Genomic DNA, 26,771 nt, shown 5'->3' on the forward strand with positions numbered 1-26,771 from the left:
GTGTTTAAGCATTCAGAAAAAAACTGTAATAAATAGGCATTCCCAAGTGTATCAGCAATCACTAAATTCGTGTTTAAATAACATTCTAAAACATCCCCAAAGAACCACCTGCTATTTCCAATCACCCCCAATCAGAATCAGCTTTATTTTTATTCACTGCCAAAAAATTGTTCCACCAATATCCTTTTCTTTTTCTCATGAAAACAACCTATTCAGATTATGTTGACTCGGTCTGAGCCGAGACAAGAGTTTTCATACTCAGAAAACAGAAGCCTATAGAAGATGCCTTTCTGGTTGTGTTGTAATGATTTCTTATTATCTACAGTAGGTGGAGGTGTGAGCTAGGGCTTGCAGTGCACTAAATGGCAAGGGGGCTATTGTTTTTGGATGCACATTTACTCCGAAGATTATGGTAGTTGTGAAACAAAAACAGAACATGTCAAAACAGGAAACTTCATTTTCGTACGTTTCACGTTTTTATAACAGCATGAGCTCATGGATAGAAAACTACGACTAGTCCATCAAACTTGCAAATATTATTACGAACACAAAAGGTGACTAAAAGTAGCCCATGAACGATTGGTAGCCTATTACGTTGGGATCTTTCACTACTTTTCCAAACACACGATTTGTTTTGCTATTATTATGGGAGACCACAGTCCATCTCGTGTGGCGATTATCCTACTGTCCGTTGTAGTTTACGTCGCAGCTTTGGCATTTAACGGTCTGGCAGGTCCTGGGAAAGGTAAGGACTGGTCGCACCAAATGCGCAATTTATTTGGTTTTGACATTTTCAGCCTAGAAACTAGTTGCCACATGTACCTGATTTTCTGGGATTTTTCTCTTTTTTGAGTGACTGTCCCGGATAATTAATAATATTGTCCCCGGTTTTGGTGAAAATTAATTTCTGATTAGGCCTATAATTTCTTCTAGTTTCAAATGAAAGGGTCTATTCCAGCCATCACCAAATGGCGGTCCGCGGTCCGAGTCCGGACCATGACGTGATATCCGGACCCAGACCATAATAGCCTAATTTAGATTTTCACGTAAGATTTCAAAGCTGCGTTAAATGTTAAGTTGGTTAGGATAACAGCATTTACTTCAGGAGCTTCAGGAACCATCATTTCGCTTGCTGCTACTCAGCCAGTGAAATCTGTGAATTCTGATAAAGTCGAGTCAGTAAGTAAAGTAGCCTAGGCCTACTATGGAGAAGAGACTGATAGCCTGAAACGAGTGAGGAGAGGAGACGGGACGAGAAATAATCAGATGGATAGCCTATCTAAGTTAACGATAAGTAAGTTATTTTCAAATCATCGATTGCTCAAAGAGGAGAAAGCTAGACAGCGAGAACAGAGCTTTATATAACGATACGGGGGCAATACCACGCAAAACTGTCACGTCCGTAACGCCAACTAAATATGGATGTGACAGTTTTGCGCGGAATTGCCCTGGCCCTCTTCTATAGAATATAGCACCGAGGTGAAGTTAGTTTGATATTTGATATTCGGATATTCGACAGATTTTCAAAAAAAAATGTATGCGGCCAGTTTCACCCCGTGTTTGCAGACAATGTACAAACAGATGACCTGTCTACTTGCTCCCAGCCGACCTTAGGGACAGTCTAAAAAGTACCTTCTGAATTACCTTCATAGTCTTTTTTGTCAATAGCTTTGACATCATGTGACCTAGTGACTCCAAACCAATGCAGAATATTTATCCTATATGGGACTCATCAGACACATCCCTTTTTTGATAGTCTGTATGCACACTGTATTTTATATGAATATTTTGTAAAAAAATACATTATATCCTATATGAATGGTCCTCTTTTTTCAATACCTCCCAAGTCATGTGAACTAGTGACTCCAAACCAATGCAGAATAGTGATCCTATATGGGACTCATCGGGCACACCTCTTTTTATGGTCACTGTATGCACACTGTATTTTACATTAATATTTTAAAGGAAATACTTTATTTCATATAAGAAACAGTCTCCTTTTTTTCAATACCTCCCAAGCCATGTGACCTAGTGACTCCAAATCAATGCAGAATAGTTATCCTATATGGGACTCATCAGACACACCTCTTTTTATGGTCACTGTATGCACACTGTATTTTATATGAATATTTTGTAAAAAAAATACATTATTTCCTATATGAATGGTCCTCTTTTTTCAATACCTCCCAAGTCATGTGACCTAGTGACTCCAAACCAATGCAGAATAGTGATCCTATATGGGACTCATCGGGCACACCTCTTTTTATGGTCACTGTATGCACACTGTATTTTACATTAATATTTTAAAGGAAATACTTTATTTCATATAAGAAACAGTCTCCTTTTTTTCAATACCTCCCAAGCCATGTGACCTAGTGACTCCAAATCAATGCAGAATAGTTATCCTATATGGGACTCATCAGACACACCTCTTTTTATGGTCACTGTATGCACACTGTATTTTATATGAATATTTTGTAAAAAAAATACATTATTTCCTATATGAATGGTCCTCTTTTTTCAATACCTCCCAAGTCATTTGACCTAGTGACTCCAAACCAATGCAGAATAGTTATCCTATATGGGACTCATTGGGCACACCTCTTTTTATTGTCACTGTATGCACACTGTATTTTATATGAATATTTTAAAGAAAATACATTATTTCATATAAGAAACAGTCTTCTTTTTTTCAATACCTCCCAGGCCATGTGACCTAGTGACTCCAAACCAATGCAGAATTGTTATCCTATATGGGACTCATCAGACACACCTCTTTTTATAGTCACTGTATGCACACTGTATTTTATATTAATATTTTAAAGAAAATACATTATTTCATATAAGAAACAGTCTCCTTTTTTTCAATACCTCCCAGGTCATGTGACCTAGTGACTCCAAACCAATGCAGAATAGTTATCCTATATGGGACTCATCGGGCACACCTCTTTTTATGGTCACTGTATGCACACTGTATTTTATATGAATATTTTAAAGAAAATACATTATTTCCCATAATGAATGGTCTTCTTTTTTTCAATACCTCCTAAGCCATGTGACCTAGTGTCTCCAAACCAATGCAGAATAGTTATCCTATATGGGACTCATCAGACACACCTCTTTTTATGGTCACTGTATGCACACTGTATTTTATATGAATATTTGGTAAAAAAATACATTATTTCCTATATGAATGGTCCTCTTTTTTCAATACCTCCCAAGTCATGTGACCTAGTGACTCCAAACCAATGCAGAATAGTTATCCTATATGGGACCCATCGGGCACACCTCTTTTTATGGTCACTGTATGCACACTGTATTTTATATGAATATTTTAAAGAAAATACATTATTTCCCATGAGGAATGGTCTCCTTTTTTTCAATACCTCCCAAGCCATGTGACCTAGTGACTCCAAACCAATGCAGAAAAGTTATCCTATATGGGACTCATCAGACACACCTCTTCCTATAACCATTGAAAGCACACTATTTTATATTAATATTTTAAAGAAAATACATCGTTTCCTATAAGGAATGGTCTCCTTTTTCAATACCCCTGTGTGTCTGATGAGTCCCATATAGGATAACTATTCTGCATTGGTTTGGAGTCACTAGGTCGCATGGCTTGGGAGGTATTGAAAAAAGGGAGGCAGTTTCTTATGATAAATAATGTATTTTCTTTAAAATATTCATATAAAATACAGTGTGCATACAGTGACTATAAAAAGAGGTGTGCCCGATGAGTCCCATATAGGATAACTATTCTGCATTGGTTTGGAGTCACTAGGTCACATGAATTGGGAGGTATTGAAAAAAGAGTACCATTCATATAGGAAATAATGTATTTTTTTCACAAAATATTCATATAAAATACAGTGTGCATACAGTGACCATAAAAAGAGGTGTGCCCGATGAGTCCCATATAGGATAACTATTCTGCATTGGTTTGGAGTCACTAGGTCACATGACCTGGGAGGTATTGAAAAAAGGAGACTGTTTCTTATATGAAATAATGTATTTTCTTTAAAATATTCATAAAAAATACAGTGTGCATACAGTGACCATAAAAAGAGGTGTGCCCCCCGATGAGTCCCATATAGGATAACTATTCTGCATTGGTTTGGAGTCACTAGGTCGCATGGCTTGGGAGGTATTGAATAAAAGGAGACCGTTTCTTATGATAAATAATGTATTATATTTAAAATATTCATATAAAATACAGTGTGCATACAGTGACCATAAAAAGAGATGTGTCTGATGAGTCCCATATAGGATAACTATTTTGAATTGGTTTGGAGTCACTAGGTCACATGACCTGGGAGGTATTGAAAAATAGAAGACTGTTTCTTATATGAAATAATGTATTTTCTTTAAAATATTCATAAAAAATACAGTGTGCATACAGTGACCATAAAAAGAGGTGTGCCCGATGAGTCCCATATAGGATAACTATTCTGCATTGGTTTAGAGTCACTAGGTCGCATGGCTTGGGAGGTATTGAAAAAAAGGAGACCGTTTCTTATGATAAATAATGTATTATCTTTAAAATATTCATATAAAATACAGTGTGCATACAGTGACTATAAAAAGAAGTGTGTCTGATGAGTCCCATATAGGATAACTATTTTGAATTGGTTTGGAGTCACTAGGTCACATGATGTCAAAGCTATTGACAAAAAAGACTATGAAGGTAATTCAGAAGTTACTTTTTAGACGGTCCCTATGGTTGGCTGGGAGCAAGTAGACAGGTCATCTGTTTGTACATTGTCTGCAAACACGGGGTGAAACCGGCAGCATAATTTTTTTTTTTGAATATCTGTCGAATATCCGAATATCAAATATCAAACTAACTTCACCTCGGTGAATATAGCCTATATTCTGAGACAGGTGATTTTAAGCGCCAATTGAAACACCTCTACTAGACAAAGCATATATTTTGAGTAAGCATAGGGTAGGCTAGGCCCATTCAACAGTGAACTGAGACCACAGACCACACGATTTAAGAAGGCAATATGGCAATCTAGTTAAGCCTACATGCATTCACTGCCCAACAACGTGATATTCCTGGGTTTCCAGGATTTCGGGTCAACATAAAAAAAAAAAAAATTAAACTTGCTGATTAATGGGTTCAAGGAACCAGCTGTGGAATATCCATCCTTGTCTCAGCTCAAGATCTTAAAAATAGCCAAGGCTACTCAGTTTTTCTCCCCAATTAGGCTACTCTTATCTTGCCTTATTTCTCCTCATTTCGAATGTTGCCTTTTAGGCTACTTATTTTATTTCACATTAAACATTAGGCCTAGGCCTACAATCTTCTATTTCTTGAATTTCCCCTTGGGGATCAATAAAGTATCTATCTATCTATCTATCTATCTATAACTAAGGCTCCATCCATCCATCCTAATATTATACATACATAGGGGAGACCGGGGCTGGTTGGAACAGGGGCAGGTTTAAACACTGTTAATATCCAGGCTACTAGAGGGAGCTGCAACAAAATTCCAACACTAAACTGACGGCCTTATTGAGTAGCGTAAACTCACGTATGTAACTGGTCTCCAGGTCATTAACCCTTTTCTAGTGTCAAAACTTAGAATATGCACCTCCCACTAAATACATCCTAGAAGGGTAATAGTTAGGGATATAAAAAAAAGATTGATTATAATTGATTGCTAGGGGACTCATCTATAATTTAAAATGAAGTTTGAAAACCTGAGGTGACTGATATTAGCAGGCTAACAGCATTTGTGCAAAAAAGTTTGACCTAATGTGGGCGGGGCAGGTTGGCACACTGATTTTGGGGTTGGTTGGCACATACATTCCCTATGGCTATTTTGTGACAAATCTATAAACTTTGTATTTTATGCATAAAAACATCATTAAACTTTATTTTTAACATTGTTATTGTAATTACTGAACATAGTTTTACATTTGGAAGCATTTCAGACATTTTTAAACATTTGAAGTTAAAAAAAATCGGTAGGGAGCAAATTGATCTTGACGGTGGGCCCTACTGAAGAAAAACACACAGGAAAGACATCAGCAAAGCCCTACAGGCAGTGATATAGATAAGCACTTCAAACAAAACCAAAAGGAGTACTGCAAAGGACTATAACATAGGTGTTCCAACCAACCCCGACTACATGTGCCAACCAACCCCGTGCATGGGGCAGGTTGGCACACATGCACAACACCACTTTAATCATAAATAACTCAAAACAAGGGATCATTTGTTGACATTGAATGTATACATCTTGTAGCTGAGATCCCAAGCTTTCAGTTCATCACAATTTTACCATTTCAACGCATTGTAAGACAGAGAAATATAACCGAGAGTGAAAAGTGTTCCAACCAGCCCCGGTCTCCCCTACATATACATAGCTAGCCTAGAAATCTAGACGCGCCCCTAGCGGCAGCAAATTACATTTGCTGCCAGGGCTAGTCTAGCAACTCTCTGTTGGCTTGTGAGCTCCAGAAATCGAAACTTAATCAGGCATTGAAATCGTGTATAGAGTCGTTTGGTGGGCTTTACATAATGATTGATGGCAGAGTTGCAACGGTTTGGCTTGAATTCCCTGCTACTTGAAAACAAATATCCTATTGCGTCCTATTGCGTGCTAGTGTTGCACGGTGTATCGATACTAAAAAGGTATCACGATGCCTTCACGCAAAAAATGATACGATTTCCGACGTTTTTAGAATCGATACTTTATTAAAATAATAACGGTCTGTGTGAACTGCTGCTCTCACTGCTCCTTGCACGCACACGCATCTAGGCAAGTGGGCGTGTCAAGCAGGCAGCTCTGAGTGAGTGAGTGCGCAGCAACGTCAACATAGTTCTTTGCTGACAGTCCTCGGCCTTGTGGATAAAACAAAAGGTGATGTGAAATCTGGAACTATTTCGGATACATCGCGAATAGTGAAGGCAAGCCATCAGGTACACAGAGGCCCGTTTGTAAAATATGTTTCAAAGTCATTTAAAAGCAGTATGCTACGCATGGAACTTGGCTAAACACCTCGCAGACATATCCCAACATTCAAAGTTCGAAGAACGACAGGTTAACAAATATGCTATAGAAAACACAACTACATGGTTAGTGCCAAGTTCTTCTCTTCTGTTTTGTGAAAGTGAAACGATAAAGCGAACCTTCCTTCATCAATGAATTTTGACGAGACATAACGAGCTGTATTCATTTTGACGAGACATAACGAGCTGTAATCATAGGGTGCTAACGTGGTGAAAGCGCAATGTTCACGCCAGAATAACATTACCAACCCTACCAAACAAAATATTTTATGTTCGGTCAGTACTACTGGTAATATTTGTCATGGCATGTAGACTGCAATTTGTTCAATAATTATTGCCCAGATGTAGGATAGGCTACCCGAAAGGCGCTAATTAAAGCCCACAGCATACCATCAAAGCGTGTTGAGTCCTAATAATAATAGCGGCTTATTGTTACGTGGTAGTAAATCATGTTATCAAAGAAATAGACGTAATGTAATGCACACAGATATATTGCAACAGGTATGGTGTAAGCCTATCTGACGAAGACCTGAGTGGTTGGAACGTCGTACTTGTACACTGGGCGCAAAGAAGACTATCCTCACATTTTTCCCTTTGCAACTGTCAAAGAAATCACATGAACACGGGAAGGCCTAGGGTAGCCTATACTGTACATCAGATGGCCTAAAGATTAGGCCCCTCTGCATAGCATTCAGTGATTTGCATGCAGTAATTTCAACACTGACCTTGATCTAGCCTAGTTTGGCTATTTAATGCTACGTTATTGCCAAAACACAACACAACAAATGAACTATAACAAGGACTTAATCACACAAAGTAGGCCTACTATTTTACTGACTATAAAAAATAATGATTATGTAGGAAGTTTAGAAGGTTAGAACCCAGAATTGACCTGCACACTACAAAAGTGCACCGAATTCAACACAAATGACTCAATACACTTGGAGGAGGTATGAGTCCTTTCTTTTCCAGATATCTTAGGATTTCGCCGTAGTATCATTTCAGTATCGAGCATCGTGATATTTATGGCAGGTATCGTATCGAAGTCATACTTTTGGTATCGTGACAACACTATTGCGTGCAGAGGGAATTTAAAATACAACTGATTATCCCGCCCCTCGGACTGAGCACTGCGAACGGTGAGTGCCCAGACCCTACATTTTAATGTGGGTCTGGCTCGCCAGGCTAATACATAGCCTGAACACGCACGTTAAACATTATGATGCTCCGGACCTTTGCTTGAGGAAATTTTCCGTAACTGGACCTCGCTGAAGATTAATTGAATACCCCTGGTTTGGAATATTGTGTTTACTATTGTGGGATGTTGTGTGTTAACATTTGTAAATACTACAAAAACAATCCATAGTTTTGTTGGGAGGTATAGCTTGTCTGTTAAGAAAATGTAAGCATTGTAGATTTAATTTTATTACACACAATAGATTTTAGCGCCCCCTCAGGTGAAAAACAATATAGCATTTTGCTCTTTTTACAAAGCAGATTTTTTGCAGATTTTTTTCTTAAACTAGGGACTTCTATAAAACCAATGACACTGTGGCATAAACTTTTAATGATTGAATCGTACTGTGAACATGTTTGTCAACGTTTGGTCAAGCTAGGAATAATACTTTTTAACATGGCCTCCAAGATAAGGCCTCTTAGAGAGTGACAATCCAAGGGCAAAAAGACTATAAAAACAATAGAATTTAACAAAAATAAAAATATTTTACAGGTTTTAGTTATGGAACCTAAACATTGTGTAGATAAACTTTGAGGAAAATCAGAGTCGGTGCTGCAACCATTTTCCTGGATTTTTTCTGATTTGACAGGGAATGGCTCAACTACAACTCAATATTATACAAATTGTTAATGTTTTATGGATTAGCCTTATAGCTTGGGGGGGGGGGGGTCGGCAATGATTGTCCTGGATTTTCACAAATCAAATGTGGCAACCCTACTGGCAACACTTGTTTCAGCAGCCTCTGTTCACGTGGGTCATCAACATTTACATTATGTACATTATTATAGGTCCATTCTGGAATAGTACAGGAGATGTGTCCGGTAACTACGAGACTGAAATCACTCCTGCGGGATGGACTTTCTCCATTTGGGGCCTTATATATACCTGGCTCTTAATAATGCTTATCTATATCCTCACCTGGCTTTGCAGAAGGTAGGGCCACACACACAGAGATGCTCATCATTATCACCCTGCTCTAGATCTCGTAGCCTTATGTGTGTGACTTTGTGCTATGTGCAGGGACTCCAGTGGTTGGATGTACTGCAGCCCAGCAGTTCTTCCCAGTGGATTCTTCCTCACCTGGATCATTAATATGAGTCTAAACATCACCTGGCTATTCCTATGGGACAGAGAGTAAAGTGACATTGAAGCATTGTTTACTTTTGTAGCTATAGACCAGGATTTTTGACAGCTGTGGGGTATACTACCAATCTCGATTAGTGGGTTAGCGAGGTATGTTGCGCTCAAAGCCAGGCTATGCTGTGAAACGAAAGTGGATCTGTTTTAGTGTCGCTATATCACCATGGTATCTTATGCTGTCAACCAAACCTGGTTGGGAGGAGGTTATGTGCTAAGTTATAGCTCAAATCGTGTAATCTACTGCCCACTGACCAATCAATTGTCTTAAAAATAAAGTTATCTCACGTGTAGGATTCTCACATATATCTTACAGGTGGAGCTCCGCCTCTACTAACATTTTAGATCTCGAATGCGCTTTAATAGTGCTGTGCGTGCAAATATCCCACTATGGACGTGCATACCATACAACAACTGATGACGATTTATTTGATGTTATAGGTTATACACAAAAAATGACCGCAGTGTAGATTAAGCTATCGCTCATAAATGCGGAAGTAATTGAGGCGGTCTTGTGCGTCTCCACGTTTCACGATTGGCAAACGTCATCCCAACACCGAGAACGCACACAGATCTGAGCTGAAAGCCTAGTTTGACAAATATATCACATAACTGCTATCATAGTATCACTTAACGTATACCCCTGAGTCAAGGCTTTGTGAAGCCTTGATATGTCTACATAGCCTAGATATGTCTAACGTGCTTCGTAGTATACCCCACTGCTCTAGACAGTTTTGTGATAGTCCAGTTAATTTGTTTGTCATATCTTTCAGAATAATAGTGTTTTGACTGCAAATTGATCAAATCTCAATGCATCTTCATGCCCACAGGCAGATGAGCCCTGCACTGATAGTCCTAGCGCTGATTGCCTTCTCCAACTACCTGATGATATTCTTCTCCTGTCGTGGCCTCAGTGCGCATGGCAGCTGGCTCAGTCAGCATCACCCCAAAGACCTCTGGTGCATCAGAGTACTTGTATGTGTAACGACATTGTCTTATGTTAGGGTCTGGCAATCACAGACCTTCAGATATGAGAAAATAAGGACCATGATTTTCCCCATCAGAAATTCCTATCAATCAAGCATTTTTACATTTTTATATAATTTATTTTATTTTAGCCTATTTATTTATATATTTGTTGAGTTCACATGGTTAGGAGGGTTGTTTTTGTAGTTGGAAGTTCCTTTCCTTTTCATTTTGAGTAATCTGTCTTTGTTATTTGGGTTAGCATGTTTATTATGTGTTCCCAAAGGTCCAGAATGGCATTGCTGTTTACACTACATGGACGACTATTGCCACACTCATTAATTTGACAATCGTGCTGGATGTCTCTGGAGTGTCAAAGACAGATGCGGCCACAGTCTCTCTTTGTCTTCTTCTGATTGAGGTCCTTGGGTGGTAAGCCATACATCTCTTATCACTTATGACAATTTTAGTCTTGGTTATTTTTTTATTTCCTTGCTGTGTGCCGGCGTGATAAGAAAATCTACCTCTAATTAGTGAATTATTTTCTATCCTGGGTGTAGGTTTATTGTGGAGAATTTTGTGATTGACCGACATGTGCGATACATCGTCACAATTTATCCTGTGGTGATAATGGCTCTGGTCGGTAATGTGTACAAACACTATAACCCAGAGGCACCTGGACGAAATGCTAAGTTTACAGGTGAGCCATTGCAGGTGTCAAGTAAATGTTTCTGTAGCTCTTTTGTGGACTCTATAATTAAAATGGGAGGTATGTTTTGTAGAGTGTGTAAAAAGCAAAAGCAACATTCTATACTGTAGCTCAAGATTCAAAAATTGTCTATCCATAGCATTGTTCAGAGGAATTTAATGTCCCAATGTAGGTTACAGGCCTAGTACAATAGAGATATAGAGAAATGTATCCTCTAATCTTTAGCATTGTAATCTGTTGTTTTTAGTGGTCCAAAGTATTCTGTAGTTCAGTGATCTTCTCACAAACCTGGTCTAAACTATTAAATACATTTCTCCATATGTGGTGAATGTGGTGTAAGGTGTTAACAAACTGCCCTTAACCACATGCAGCCACCTCTACAACTCAGATGCTACATATTACATTTTTTTCTGATTGCTTAAGCACATTTTTTGTAACTATGGCTTTTTTTGCAAAACTAATAGGAAAACCTTTCACCCAATCAGCAAAACATTGTAGTTCTCTTGCAAAAGCTAACACACCTTGCTTAACTCTTCACACCTTCGTAAAAATGGTGTTTTCGTATCAAACAGTAAACACAAGCCATCACAATAGTAAGCACACAATGTGCCAACTACACACTGATGGTATGAATAAAAAACAGATCTGGCTTTTGCTTTCTTTGTGCGAAAGGTAGACTATGTCAGTTTGAGGTTATACTTTTGTCATAGTTCTGTAAACATACAGGGATTCAAACTTCAAGTATTGGTGTTTATTTACACACATCAAAACACACAAGTGTGTTTTTCCAAGTCAAAACACAAAATAGCAATTTCACTGAGACAAAACAAATCAGTCTACATCGGGTCGTCTCTCTCAAAATTTCGTCTACATCACATGCGATGTCCTAGTCCAAAGCACCGGGGAAAATATATTCTGGAATGCCGTATCCAGGCCTGACATGACAATATCCCCACATTTTTTTGCCTGTAAAGGGCTATTTCTTACTCTTCTTACCCTTCCTCTTCCCCCTCCCCATCCTCCTCTTGCTCCTTCTTGTCCTCTTCCTCTAACTTCACCTCCTTGTCCTTGTCATTCTCTCCCTCTCACTTCTTCACCTCCGCATCCTCTTCCTCCTCTTCTTCTTCCTACTTCTTCACCTCCACGTCCTATTCTTCAGCCTCCTCTAATTCTTACTCTTCTCACTCTTCCTGCTCCCTCCATTGTACCCATTGTACATTACCTGTGGCTTATCTATAGTGCTTAGGCTGATTGCAAAGTGAACTAATTATCTAAAACAGTTCTCACATGAGAAAGTGCCAGAGAGTTGGCAAAATAGTGTAAATAATAGCCATACATGTGTATAGATTTGTGAGGAGTGTGTTAATCATTTGGAAATTGAGTGTAAAGAATGAGTTGTGTTTACAGTTCCGCAAAAAGAGTGCTGTGCAGTGAATTGTGCCTACATTTGTGCAAAGTGTGTGTTACAAAATTGCACACTGAATGCAAAGCATTAGTTTTAGAAATTCTGCTATAAGAATCACGGTTGTGTTTAAGCATTCAGAAAAAACTGTAAGCACAAAATAATTGCTTGGTAGATCTACTAATTTTTAAGGCCACACCATTTTAGCATTGATGATTTCAAGAAGTGACCTTAAATTCAGTCTTCACATTTGGAACCAGAGCTATCAAGTTGTCAAAGCAGTCTTTTCTGTACAATATTGTTTAACAGAGGTCATAGAACACATTCATTCATTAGCATATAGAATAAGTAGGCTATAATGGTGGTTTAATATTTTTTTTTAAAAACATGCTCAACCAAACTAAATGCCATACATTGCAAAATGATAGAAAATGGTGATTAAACTCCATGGCTGTCTATTTAAAGTTCTAAAAATGCCCTTCCCCAAAGAAAGGTAATTTAACATTTAATTTGAACAATTAAGCAATTAAGTATAGATATGGACCTGTTCCTATAAGGCATAAAAACACCAACTCTCCTCTCTCCAAACGTACACTCAAAATGATTACTTATCCTGTTTTTTTTTTTACTCTTGACCAAATTTGGCCTAGCCTTTGTCTGGTGATTGTGCCTGAAGATAATTATCAGCATAAGATGATGTATTATTAGAGCTCCTTTTGTGTTAAGTCATAATTGTATAGGCCTAATGTTCACAACTTCTCCCAAACATTGTAATGCATGTGGCCTTCTGGGGGTGCTAGCTCAAAATCAGCTGATTTGCAATATTTGAACTTAAAATGTTCATAGGCTACTCAACAAAAATAGATTTATTTGAAAATTGGTCCTCATGTACAAAAAACCATCCATGCAAAATTCTGCTAATGGGCCTTAATCCTTAAGGGGTGAAACAGGGGTGAAATTCAAACTCAAATGAACTTTTTTGATGCTGACTCGAAACATAAGATTTGTGTCTTGCTTTTGGTCTCACAGTTGTCCTCCTCGTCCTGGCCTGTTTGCTGTTTGTATTTCGAGTCATCATGGTGATATGGAAAAACAGGATGCAGCCACTTTATCAGGGCTCCAGTGGTAACTCTACAATGACAGCCAGAAATTAAACCAAGCAGTGAGAAAACCCTATGCAGCTGTGTTACCTACATATACTCCACAATCAACACTAGCCCGAGTTGATGCTTCAGCAACACATACAGGGATGATATACCATAACTATTTTGCATGTATTTTACTGATCTTTAACAGGCCTATATTTGTTGCACTAACTGATACCTCAATAACATTTTCTTGAAAGGTCAATTATGTATTTTTAAGAAGCCACAACTTGCAATACTCACATTTTCTACTTTTATATTTGTTATTATCGATAAATGACTACAAAAATAAATAATTATTGAAGGTGTCCTCATTGTGTGTGCGTGAGCCCTTGTGTGAGGTTCTCCAGTTTGCCAGGCCAGGGTGAGCAGTGTTGGTTGATGTAATGACGTCTTCTCTCTGTGGAGGGGGCCCATGGAGGTCAGCCTCTCCACCGCCTGTCTCTTTCTGCTTCAGCACATGCTAGTGCAGTGTTGTGATGGATGCGTCATCAACCGCTGCAAACATGTTGGGAAATTACTTGTCTTGGTTCTGTGTGAGTGACGGGGATTTCACCTTGCCAGTCGTAAATGAACTGCTGTGTACACAGAGAGACATCTGCTATAATCAGAGGATATTCAGCACAGTCACAGACCGTACTGATGAGTGAAGAAGTCTTATGTCAGTTCCTCAGGTCAGAACTTAAATGCGCTTTAATGCATGTTATAAGTTATCCATTTCTGCATGTCATTCATGGTAAAGCATCATACAGTATTAGTCCTGTTTTTTTGTCTTATCCGTTTTTTACACCGCTTTATGGTTTACACATAGGAAATTACACTTGAATCAGCCCTCCAAGGAAGCTGTGTTAAAGTAGCCTGCCATTCTAATTCCATTTTTTTGTCGACTTTAGCAAATTGCTCTTGACTGTCCATCAGTTTTTGGACACATGCCTGTGGATTATTCCATGTAGTTTAGTGACAAACAGTACTCCGAGAGGTATGCCTCCTAATAGAGCAGCCCTGTTATTGTGAAACAAAGCCACAGGAGGGTTACCATCTGCTCTATAAAAATATCAACAACCTTCCCTGAAACCCTAAATTGAAGACTGCATGTCTTCAGTTGAATCTTGTTGGATCTCAACAGTGATCTTGATCTATTTTGAGGCCTTGGGTAGGCAAACAATAGGACAGATCTGAAATCAAACCAAAAAAGCGTTCTATTATAAGTGGCTGCCAATGGACAGTAAAATCACATAAATAAATAAAGGCACCAAAACAAGTATCTTTCAACTGCTGATGTTTGTATGTGCTTATTCGTTCACTGTGCTACCAGATCTGTTTAGAATCCGGGGAACATGTCACAAATTGATAAATTACAGTCTTTATAGCTGTATATTTTCAAACAGATACTATGCATTTGTATTTGTACTAAAGTCAACATCTGTCTCTGAGCAAACACTTACATGGACTCTAAATGATTTAGGCCTACTATAAAGGATGTAGTCTGTTGAACCTTCAAATAGATGGGTGCAGTGTATCACCCTACAAACAAGGTGATCAGTGTTTGTTTAAGGGAATGACGGTTGTCATTCTCATTGCATGGTTTAAATGATGTTACGCCCAAAACACACCCATGACTGATTAAGAAACATAGTGCGCCAAGTGGCCGGCTTTTGATCACATAATTGCGACATGAAATTAGTGAATGAGGACTGGCCACACCTTTAATGTCTGTAAACTTTACGCCTCTGACCATCCCAAATTCTATTGTAGTTTATGCAAGTTCAATATGGATTATAGATCTAGAGTTGAATGAACGAGTACTTGTGTCGGGCAGCTGTGGCCTACTGGTTAGCGATTCGGACCTGGAACTGGAGGGTTGCCGGTTCGAACCAACCAGTAGGAAGCGGCTGAAGTGCCCTTGAGCAAGGCACCTAACCCCTCACTGCTCCCCGAGCGCCACTGTTGTTGCAGGCAGCTCACTGCGCCGGGATTAGTGTGTGCTTCACCTCACTGTGTGTACACTGTGTGCTGAGTGTGTTTCACTAATTCACGGATTGAGATAAATGCAGAGACCAAATTTCCCTCACGGGATCAAAAGAGTATACTTCTTACTTACCTTTTGATTTCTTACAGGTTGGGTCGCTAGCATTGTGCTAATGAATAACGTCATTGACACGTTTGAAAGGCTTTTTAGAACAATTAAATGACTTTGAAAATATAATACTCAACAGTGTGTATTTTCTTTGCCTCCCCTTTTGAATGCAACATTCAAATTACTAGACAACAAATTAGGGGTGTAACGGTTCATGTATTCGTATTGAACCGAAACGGTACGGGCGTCACGGTTCGGTGCATGAATTTACACGGAGAATACACGGTATAAAAATACATAAAACTCGTGTGCGGATTAATTAATGTCATGCGCAATTACTGTTAAGTAGCGAGAGTTACGGGAGTTCTTTAGCGACACCTAACGCTAATCTGTAGCCTCGCCTTAGTTCTGAAGCTCTGATTGGCGCCTATGTTTTTTTTGTCAGGTCGTCGGTCGAGTCCGTCAGTCATTAAGCACTAAGGTTAGACCCACAAGAGTTAGAGGATCCGCTGGTCTCTTTAAGATCGCAAGTTTGAGAACTTCAGTTACAGTAACGTTAGTACAGGCGAAAGAGTGGTGGATAGGATGAAACTGTGTGTCGACGTTGTTCAGCAGTTGTTGGGTATGTGAGTGGAAAAAATGCTACACATATTCGAAGCCATCACCCAGATGATGTAGGCTACCAATCACTGAAACGAGGGGAAAACACTTTCCCTGCGCTTCAGCAGCCTTTGGATACACATACAAATAGGGCCAAAACCTATGGCTTAAATTAAATAATTTCGTAATGACAGAAAGCTATGTAAATCGCGTGGTAATTACCTTTATGTTGGGGTAACTTGTAACTTCTCACATGAGGTTCTGGTAGTGTTAAGTGCATAGACAGTAAAATAAAGTGACAACGCTAACCAGGCTAATAAACAAACCATGCTACGGTGAGTTAACGTCAAAGGGCAAAGTCACGTGACTTCTAGTTGTAGTCTGTTTATGAAATGAAAGGAGCAATTTCGTTTTTTAAAAAAAAGGCAAAATAGTGTGATATTTTCACAGTTAGTAGGCTAGATTATTACTTTACACACAATAAATTGTAGGCAAATTGTAGACCCTTCCATATACAACTAAACACAGATGTTGAAGGTCTTGCTTAAGTGGATTTTTAAAAATCATTTTTCTATGTAATTTGCACTTTCAAAAATAAGAGATGCTGTAGGCCTATTTTCAGTTTTATAGCTGATTGTCTTATTTTGTTTACAAGTTACAGATGGAGTCTGGGTACTTATTGTACTGTTTAGCCTACATCTTACACACTTCAGGCTGTTGCAGATAGCTCAGGGAAGAGACTGTATGACACTAGGTGGTACAGCCTGAGACATGTACAAAAAAAAAATGCTTTCTGCATTTTTGTTTTGCTTTTCCCTCCATTGTACCGAACTCGTACCGAACCGTGATGTCCGAACCGAGGTATGAACCGAACCGTGACTTCTGTGTACCGTTACACCCCTACAACAAATTATATCCTGAGAAAAAAGGATTTTGAGGGGCACAGCTCCCATTCATTCTGCACTCGTCGGTGAGTGCCCTCAACCAGAGAAGGAACCGCAACCAGTTCAGGTTCAGTTCCGAGAGTGGAAGTTCTCTCCTTATTAGACATTCTCTGATAACACCCAAATTTGTTAGACTTAAGTTGTTTCTGTATTGATCGCAACAGTCCCGCCCACTGCCGATTCCGGAAGTAAGAATTCCATACAATTTCTCCATTGACAACTGGAGTATAAGCCATAAAATCATAACCGTCCATGATAGACTTAAAACCAGCTACGTGGCTAAGCGTACATGCTCATAGACACGTCAAAAGTTAATGGGGCATCAACCTTGTTTTGAGAAAAAAATGTTTTATTCACGATTTAACAGAAAAGTACTACACTACCCAAAATCCTAACGTGTAAAAGCCAGTAAAAGCAGAGCCTTTGATTGGTAGAGATCGCCGTTGACATGGCAACGTTTATGCCACTCGCTGGAAATCCATAGATATATACCGTTTTTTCCGGACTATAAGTCACACTTTTTTCATAGTTTGACTGGTTCTGCAACTTATATATCAAATATAATTTAACATGTTTTTAAGTATGAATTGACATGAACACTACATGAAAAATTACCGTCTACAGCCGTGAGAGGGTGCTAGGCTTGTGGAATGGGAGCTTGTTGAACTTGCGACAGGTCATCACAGGGCATTTTTTCGTACTTAAGCCCAAAAGTTAGAGGAAAATGTATTAAATATTGTTATGTAAATGCACAAGTTCTGTGCACTTTCAGTCAGAGATTAGGGTTTGCACTATGCCTAAAACACATGTGCATACCGTAAATCCTCAAATTATGGCAGATTCGGACAAGGGCGGCCCCCAAATAGCCTACAAGCCAGGGTAATAATTGCCTACATCGTTTGGATTTAACTCAATTAAATAAAAGAGCTCTTCTTAATATTTTATATTGTTGGCTGGTTTAACACTGTTGCCAATGAAAAGTCGTTGTCCTACACTGGGTCTCCAACACATCACTCTCAAGCTACCAATTGCTTGCCGCCCCCTTCTGAGCTTGCCAGAGGCTGAAGCAGTACTAGCCTACATTTAAACACAATTCCAGCCTACTAATTAAAAAAAGTAAGTCATATAATAAAAAAATAATGCAATTTAGGTTACCATAGGCTTACGCAATAAGGTTTCCATTACAGCACAGCACAGCACACGTTCAGTGAATGGATGAAAGCGGATGCCTTGTCTCGCAATAAACAGTGGGTGGAATTCTCTTTCAACTACATGAAACTTAATAGTGAACCATCAGATACCCCCCAGATTTTAGTGCTCATCAGTCCTAACATTTAGCAATCAGTCCAAAAGCAAATTAAATCCCAAACCAAACCGAACATCTACTTTTGATCGCCTACTGGTATGGCACTCCAAAGGAAGAAATGTAACATAAGAAATAAAGGCCTGCCTCCAATAGGCTACAAGCCTGCCCCAAATAAAGGCCTGTGCTTTGCGCAGTCGTAAATAAAAGACCCCAGCCATAATTTGTGGATTTACGATAGTCTGTCTTCTAAACATTCCTCACCCGTTATCCAGACATGCATGAAAACATTTGAAAACAAAACTCAGCCATAGGTTATTTTAAGAATGATGACTTTCTTTTCAGCATTGTCCTAACCGTTAAAACGAGGCAGATATGACAAGGGATTGCAACAATGTCACTGTAAAGTTAGCTGCCAATATTACACTGTTACAATTGACTGACACATGTGCGCACACACACACACATTATCAAAATCATACGCTGGACGCTACAATCTTTCTACATGGGTTTAGTTAATGATCAGGCTATAATAAGACCACACTTTAATAGTGGTTGGTGTAAACAGGCTTTTGTCGGGACTTGGGACACGGAACTTGGGACGTCTGGTCACCCTATTCTTTGTGCTAGTTGAATAACTTGCCTTTCCAGATTACATGTAATGTCCATACTGGTTAAGAAAGGCATGTGAACAGTCTCTAAAATAAGAGTAGCTTCCTTATTATAGCGTTGTTGAAAGTTCACACGCTCTTTTAAAACGCATTTTAAAACATAAAATCTTTTTCTCTCTCTCTCTGAGGTAGCCTGCCGAGCATTTACTCTGCTGCCGGCTTGTGTCTCCACATCGCCCAAAATGCTTGATTGGATTGCATTCTCCACATTTTTAGCTAAATTTCCATGTACCACATCAGCATTTTTGTTCAGTGAATCTCTTGTAAATTGCTTTACAACTATTGTCGGGCCTCCTCTTATCGCCTGGCTCGCCTCAGCTTCGCCATTCACTCCTTCGTCGGCATGTCCTTTTAAAACCGTATATTTTTCTCTCTCGTGAGCATTTAATCTGCTGCCGGCTTGTGACTCCATATTGCCCAAAATGCTTGATTGTATTGTATTCTCCACATATTTAGCAAAATTTTGGTGTACCACATCAGCATTTTCATTCAGTGAATCTTTTGTAAATTGCTTTACAATTAGCTTCGGGCCCTCCTCTTGGCTGCCTTCCTTATATCTCCGCCATTCACTCCTTCATCTTCATTAACATTCCCGGTGGAATTCTCAATCTTTTTGGCCTCTGTGTGTCCAGTTACATAGTCTCTATCTGTTCTTGGTCTTGGATTTTGTGAAATACATTTCTAAATAATCCGACTTGTAGTCTGGTGCGACTTATGTTTGACTGATGCGACTTATACTCCGGAGCAATTTATAGTCTGGAAAATATGGTACTGACTAGATGTCGCCTTCTGCTTTTCAGCATGCATCAACCAGCGCCATCTTGGGATCGGTGATCTGAAACTCTAAACTAGTTCTCCGGTGTTGTCAGTGTTACCAATTTAGCGACGTTTGGCCTTCCCCAGCGATAGAAAACCTTATCTAGCGACTAGCGACAAATTTGGCGTCTTCACACAATGATGGCAAACTCGGTTTTGTTGTTGAAACGCCATAAAATCACCCTTCTCATGGCTTTTTCATTTGTGAAATTCTTTTTTTCATCTCGTTGGTAAACTTCCTGAAGGACATGTTTGTGCATGCCCATAGGCAGCCACTCTGAAGCAGTAAAGGCGATTCAAAACGAGTCAGAAAAGTCGAGACAGGACCAATCGTCAACATTTCGGTGTCCACCACTCTAGTCCATCCAAAACAAACCAGAAAAGGGACTCAAAGTGCTAAATACCGGAATTATACTTTAAATGTTCTAAAATCGTTGGGGGTTTTTTTGCTCGTCAGATAAATGCATATTTAGGATTTTGGAGTTGTATCCTGGTTTTGTATAGTTGTGTAACGGTGGATAGAAAAATGGATAAGCCAGCACGGAAACTCATGAGCAAAACCGATGGTAAAGCTATGTAGCCTACAATACCATTGTATGTTAAGGTAAAGCATTACATAGAGGCAATTAAACCTAATAAAAAAACAGCAATAATCATTTCAGAGGTTTTCAATGGATTGACAGTAGGCTAGGCTAGGTCGGAAAAGCAGAAAGAAGATTATAACTTTTTTTTTGTTTTACCATTGACTGTGCTTGAAGATGATCATGTCTAGTTTCAACATGGACATGACTTGATGTCACTTGTTTGTGATGATGATGATGTTAATAATAATAACTAAATAAATGTTTAACTTTGATGACTTTGAAGGCGAAGAAAGTGTTTCTGTGTGGACCACAGCTATCAGTCTCTTCTCCATAGTAGGCCTAGGCTACTTTACTCACTGACTTACTTTATCAGAATTCACAGATTTCACTGGCTGAGTAGCAGCAAGCGAAATGATGGTTCCTGAAGCTCTGAATGCTGTTATCCTAACCAACGAAACATTTAGCGCAGCTTTGAAATCTTATGTGAAAATCTAAATTAGGCTATTATGGTCTGGGTCCGGATCGCGATTTGGTGCCATTTGGTGATGGCTGCTTTATATGAACTTTTTCTATTTTCGGAGTAATACAACATTGTGTGATTGGCGTCATAACCTCGTAACTGACTTACCGGCTGAGTAATAAACTTTTTTCCGAAATCAATGCTAAGGTGACATAATTTACTTAATGAGCATGCGACCAAAGCGGGTGAAAGCGTTGCACAGGACCAAAATAACCGTATTCTCTGGATAAGAAGGAAAGCATCGGACCACAACATTTCAGCAGTTTTGATGGATTGACAGTAGGCTATGAATGTGGCGAGTGCTGTTTATATGAAATCACATTTATCTACAAACAACTAGTACATTTTAAAAAAGTAAATGTAGAAGTGGTGGTAACAAAGTAAGGGGCTACATACCCAATCTCTAGATGCAGCTATCACAAGAGATACACGAGTCAGACTACGTGCCTACGTTACATCTACGTCCCCTGAGCCTGCGCAGAAAGCCTCGTCAACCAATAGGAAACGGTTGAAATTTGCTTCACCCGTCTCGACTGACGTCTACGTGATGACTCTGTCCATATCTTTCCTAGCGTTCATGGGCTTCGGAAAAACCTTTTTCCCAGTGAAAACATCATTCTGCGTCATTCACGTCACGTAATGTGTGAGTCAGAGGTCGGAAACTGGGGCTAGATTTTGCTAACAGAGTTGCCCAGTTAGGGGCTCGTCATCACTTTTGTCGTCACGTTGAAGTTCGTTTGTAGTCCATGTGGCCTTCCAACAGTTTTAATGTGAACTTGGGAATTTGCCGTTTTTGTCACTTGAAAGCTGCATATCTTTCTTTCACAAGCATCTTACACTATATTTTAAGCAAATACAGTTGTTTATTTAGGATTGGTGAGTATGTTTTAACCTTTTTGTGGCATCCGTGTTTGTCACACATTCCGACGTCAAAGCACATGAACACTTGCTGTGGGAAAAACAAAGTACCCACGGGGGCGATCCTTGTCATTCCGAAGTGCCATGAATGCACCATTTTACTGTCTATGCTCTAAATGACTCCCTCTCTCCAGCGGCGAGATCACAACACTTGGCACGATGTATTCGCAACACACCACATGATTGACACAATGTATTCACATGTCGACTTTTTTGCTGCGGAAGGGGCACAAATAGCCTACCCTTGCCCAGAGACGGTTGATAAAATTGGAAAAAGAGATTAGGGAAAGGAAGGGATAGAAAATAATAAAGTTTTTCTCGATCGTTTTGATACCTGTGTCAACTCTGACATCACGTTCTAAAAACAGTTAACACCAGTGTCTGAACAAAAGCACTCTGGACAAAATGACACATTTTGCTTGCAAAAGGCTGTTACTCTCTCAAAACACTTAAAACATGCAGCAAAAGCAAATCTTGCCTTCAAACACTACAACTTGTTGCCAATTCAAAAGCACTCTTTAATCAATCATTACACACTGGACAACAAAATAAAAAATACGGCCATCAATATGAACCAGTGCAGCCTTACATGTCCTGTTGACATGCCAGTGGCATTTCCTTGCTTTACATACTCAAACAATTCCATGCCATTATTCTCGGAACTTTGGCTGAAAACTGAAATACAGAGAAAAATATGGGAATATACTAGGGGTGTAACGGTACACAGAAGTCACGGTTCGGTTCATACCTCGGTTCGGACATCACGGTTCGGTACGAGTTCGGTACAATGGAGGGAAAAGCAAAACAAAAATGCAGAAAGCATTTTTTTTTTGTACATGTCTCAGGCTGTACCACCTAGTGTCATACAGTCTCTTCCCTGAGCTATCTGCAACAGCCTGAAGTGTGTAAGATGTAGGCTAAACAGTACAATAAGTACCCAGACTCCATCTGTAACTTGTAAACAAAATAAGACAATCAGCTATAAAACTGAAAATAGGCCTACAGCATCTCTTATTTTTGAAAGTGCAAATTACATAGAAAAATGATTTTTAAAAATCCACTTAAGCAAGACCTTCAACATCTGTGTTTAGTTGTATATGGAAGGGTCTACAATTTGCCTACAATTTGTCTACAATGTATTGTGTGTAAAGTAATAATCTAGCCTACTAACTGTGAAAATATCACACTATTTTGCCTTTTTTTAAAAAAATGAAATTGCTCCTTTCATTTCATAAACAGACTACAACTAGAAGTCACGTGACTTTGCCCTTTGACGTTAACTCACCGTAGCATGGTTTGTTTATTAGCCTGGTTAGCGTTGTCACTTTATTTTACTGTCTATGCACTTAACACTACCAGAACCTCATGTGAGAAGTTACAAGTTACCCCAACATAAAGGTAATTACCACGCGATTTACATAGCTTTCTGTCATTACGAAATCATTTAATTTAAGCCATAGGTTTTGGCCCTATTTGTATGTGTATCCAAAGGCTGCTGAAGCGCAGGGAAAGTGTTTTCCCCTCGTTTCAGTGATTGGTAGCCTACATCATCTGGGTGATGGCTTCGAATATGTGTAGCATTTTTTCCACTCACATACCCAACAACTGCTGAACAACGTCGACACACAGTTTCATCTTATCCACCACTCTTTCGCCTGTACTAACGTTACTGTAACTGAAGTTCTCAAACTTGCGATCTTAAAGAGACCAGCGGATCCTCTAACTCTTGTGGGTCTAACCTTAGTGCTTAATGACTGACGGACTCGACCGACGACCTGACAAAAAAAACATAGGCGCCAATCAGAGCTTCAGAACTAAGGCGAGGCTACAGATTAGCGTTAGGTGTCGCTAAAGAACTCCCGTAACTCTCGCTACTTAACAGTAATTGCGCATGACATTAATTAATCCGCACACGAGTTTTATGTATTTTTATACCGTGTATTCTCCGTGTAAATTCATGCACCGAACCGTGACGCCCGTACCGTTTCGGTTCAATACGAATACATGAACCGTTACACCCCTAGAATATACAGTAACAACTGTGTTCAAATTAGTCATTGTCTATTCCTTCACGACGAAAGGGCCACAGGTTCTCATCTACATCGCATTCAATATTTTCTCTGGCAATGCATCGAGGGAAAAATCTCCTTGCATGGCGTATCCAGTCCTGACATTCTTCAGCGCCTATTTCCTGGGCCGCAGCAATCATGGCATCTAGCAAGGGCATCTGGCCATAGGGGCGGTGATCGTACACTTTCCACCTCAAAGCGCTGAAAAATTTCTCAATTGCATTTAGAAAGGGTGAATACACTGGGAGGAACTGCATCATCATGCGTGGCTTTGCTGCAAACCATTCATTGACTAAACGAGAATGGTGGAAGGCCACATTGTCCCAAATGATGACAAACAGAGGCATGCCAGGCCTCTCTGTTGAGGTGGTATCAGTTGGTGACGTAGTGCATCAAGAAAAGTGATCAGACGTTCAGTGTTGTAAGGGCCGATTGTAGGAATGTGGCACAGGACACCATCATTAGAGAGGGCAGCACACATAGTTATATTGGCGCCCCTCTGTCCTGGCACTGTGACAGTGGCCCTGTGCCCAATGATGTTCCTTCCACGTCTCCTCACTTTGGACAGGTTGAAGTCAGCTTCATCCACATAAATAAATGTATGTGCCCCCTCTGCTTCAAGCTCCATTATTCTCGAAGTGAAAATACAAAATCTGGAAATATAATTGCAGTTGCTTGTAAGTGTAGCCTATATGCAAGGCATTACAATACAGGAACATATCCTTACCTGCACATACTGGAATCTGGCCTCCTTCACCATTTCAGAGTTCCTTTCAAATGGAACTCTAGCTGTTTCATTGCCAGGTGATTATTTTTTAAAGGAACACGCCACCCAAAATCAGTAGTAATATATGCTCTTACCTTAACTTTCACGAGTTGATGCACTTCACCGGTAGGTGCACTCAAACGCTCTGTCGCGCGGCGCGAATGTGTTAGCATGTTGCTATGCTAGCGGGCTCTGTCGTGGCCGTAGAGAGAGGAACATAGCAGTAATCAAACACCACCATTTTTTCCCTACTTAAATACAGTTGCACGAGTAGTTGATAAAAATGTGTACGTCACACAACATGAAACGTGGCGATTTTCCAAGCGAATAAACTACAATGTGGCGCAATAGCACTTGGGAGTACTTCGACCTGGTAATATTATTAACACCTAATTGTAGATCCTATCCACCACAGAGTTTAGAATCCATGCTGGATCGACCCTCAGCCTCTCCCTCCCCTCTGAGCGAGAGAGAGGCACACACACTAGAGATGCGCTGATGGGCTATTATTTCAACCATAACTGCATAGCAAAACTTATCATCCATCAGCCATCCATCAGCACCAAAGTTTGTTGACCAATTTTCAAAACGGCACCCGCCCACCATCCGTTGGTTGTTTTAATGTAGGCTATATGGGTGATGCAGCGCTGCTGACGTGAGGCTAGAAAGCCCTTGCCTGTTCTAAAGACTGATCTAATGCAGCAAATATATTAAAAGGCTGAAGTCGTAGCCTACATTGGCTAGGCCTATCCCCAGAATATCAGCAGCAAACTCAGTCTCTGTCGCGCAAAACAGTCTCCAAATAAAACGCACATCGGCCTGTTGCCTATTCTGGCATGCAGCTTGTGACAATATATCGTCCAAAATGCTTGATTGCATTGCATTCTCCACATTTTTAGCTAAATTTTTATGTACCACATCAGCATTTTTGTTCAGTGAATCTTTTGTAAATTGCTTTACAATTAGGCTACCGTCGGGCCTATAGGCCTATTGCATGGCTTGCCTCAGCTTCGGTCACGTCCTTTTACAATTTTATCATTGTAATAAAAAACGCAATTTGCCACATAATTTCAGCATGCTCCTGGCCTACTAATTAATGCCTATTGTACTTCATTCACATTATAGGCTACTTTACACATATGTCAGGTTGACTGACAAGCCTGTTCTGAAGACTCCCATTCATTTTGACTGCACGAGCGCGTCTTTTTCAGACAGACATCGCAATTCATTTTAGCAGGCCATCGGACAAATATGACGCCTCGATATTAAAGAAACTCCGACTCCATTCATTCTGAAAGTCCACCGCACAACAGTGCAACGTGCAAGTTCAAATTTTTAGTAACAACCGCCAAACTTGCTTGCTTGCCTCATCTAAGTTTTCCGACTATTTTTCTTACCTTCTTTTTCCGCTGTGGATGTTATTGAGTTTGTAGAAGTTTTAGCTCTTACGTTCTGAACATCTCGCACTGCCATCGCCCGATGTCATTTCTGAGTCATATCACTCTCTGTCTCTCTTTTAAATGCCTATTCCCTGAATGGTAGGCTACAATTATGTGTTTTATAGGCTAATATCTAAACAAAATAACCCAGGCAGTCTCATGATATAACACAGGTTGAAGTCAACGTCAAGTTGGTTCTATTTAGGGAGGTGAATGTGTGTAAACATCTGTAGATGACTCAGAAATGACATCGGAAGACAAGGAGTGAATGCAAGAGGCAAGCCGAAGTCTGCTGACAAGGGCCCGACGGTAATTGTAAAGCAATTTACAAAAGATTCGCTGAACAAAAATGCTGATGTGGTACATGAAAATTTAGCTAAAAATGTGGAGAATGCAATGCAATCAAGCATTTTGGACGATATATTGTCACAAGCTGGCAGA

General features: G+C 39.6%; 1 protein-coding gene across 1 annotated transcript; it reads left to right on the forward strand.

Annotated features, from left to right (window-relative positions):
• The first annotated feature begins 412 nt into the window (after positions 1-412).
• Positions 413-13,931, forward strand: LOC143133659 (uncharacterized). The gene is made up of 7 exons (XM_076293451.1): positions 413-745; positions 9,053-9,197; positions 9,285-9,398; positions 10,232-10,376; positions 10,654-10,799; positions 10,928-11,067; positions 13,508-13,931. Exons 1-7 carry the CDS (start codon positions 646-648, stop codon positions 13,630-13,632), a joined length of 915 nt encoding a protein of 304 aa, XP_076149566.1. The 5' UTR covers positions 413-645; the 3' UTR covers positions 13,633-13,931.
• Positions 13,932-26,771: the final 12,840 nt, after the last annotated feature.

This window comes from Alosa pseudoharengus, unplaced genomic scaffold, assembly GCF_046254945.1.
Source record: "Alosa pseudoharengus isolate Yale_2024_CS ecotype anadromous, Long Island Sound unplaced genomic scaffold, YU_APseudo_1.1 YU_APseudo_1.1_scf_2, whole genome shotgun sequence".
Classification (NCBI taxonomy): Eukaryota; Metazoa; Chordata; class Actinopteri; order Clupeiformes; family Clupeidae; genus Alosa; species Alosa pseudoharengus.

Coding starts and splice junctions, on each gene's coding strand:
- LOC143133659 (XM_076293451.1), top strand. CDS start 646: ATGGGAGACCACAGTCCATCTCGTGTGGCGATTATCCTACTGTCCGTT. Junction 9,198..9,284: donor CTCACCTGGCTTTGCAGAAG/GTAGGGCCACAC, acceptor TGCTATGTGCAG/GGACTCCAGTGGTTGGATGT. Junction 10,377..10,653: donor TCTGGTGCATCAGAGTACTT/GTATGTGTAACG, acceptor GTGTTCCCAAAG/GTCCAGAATGGCATTGCTGT.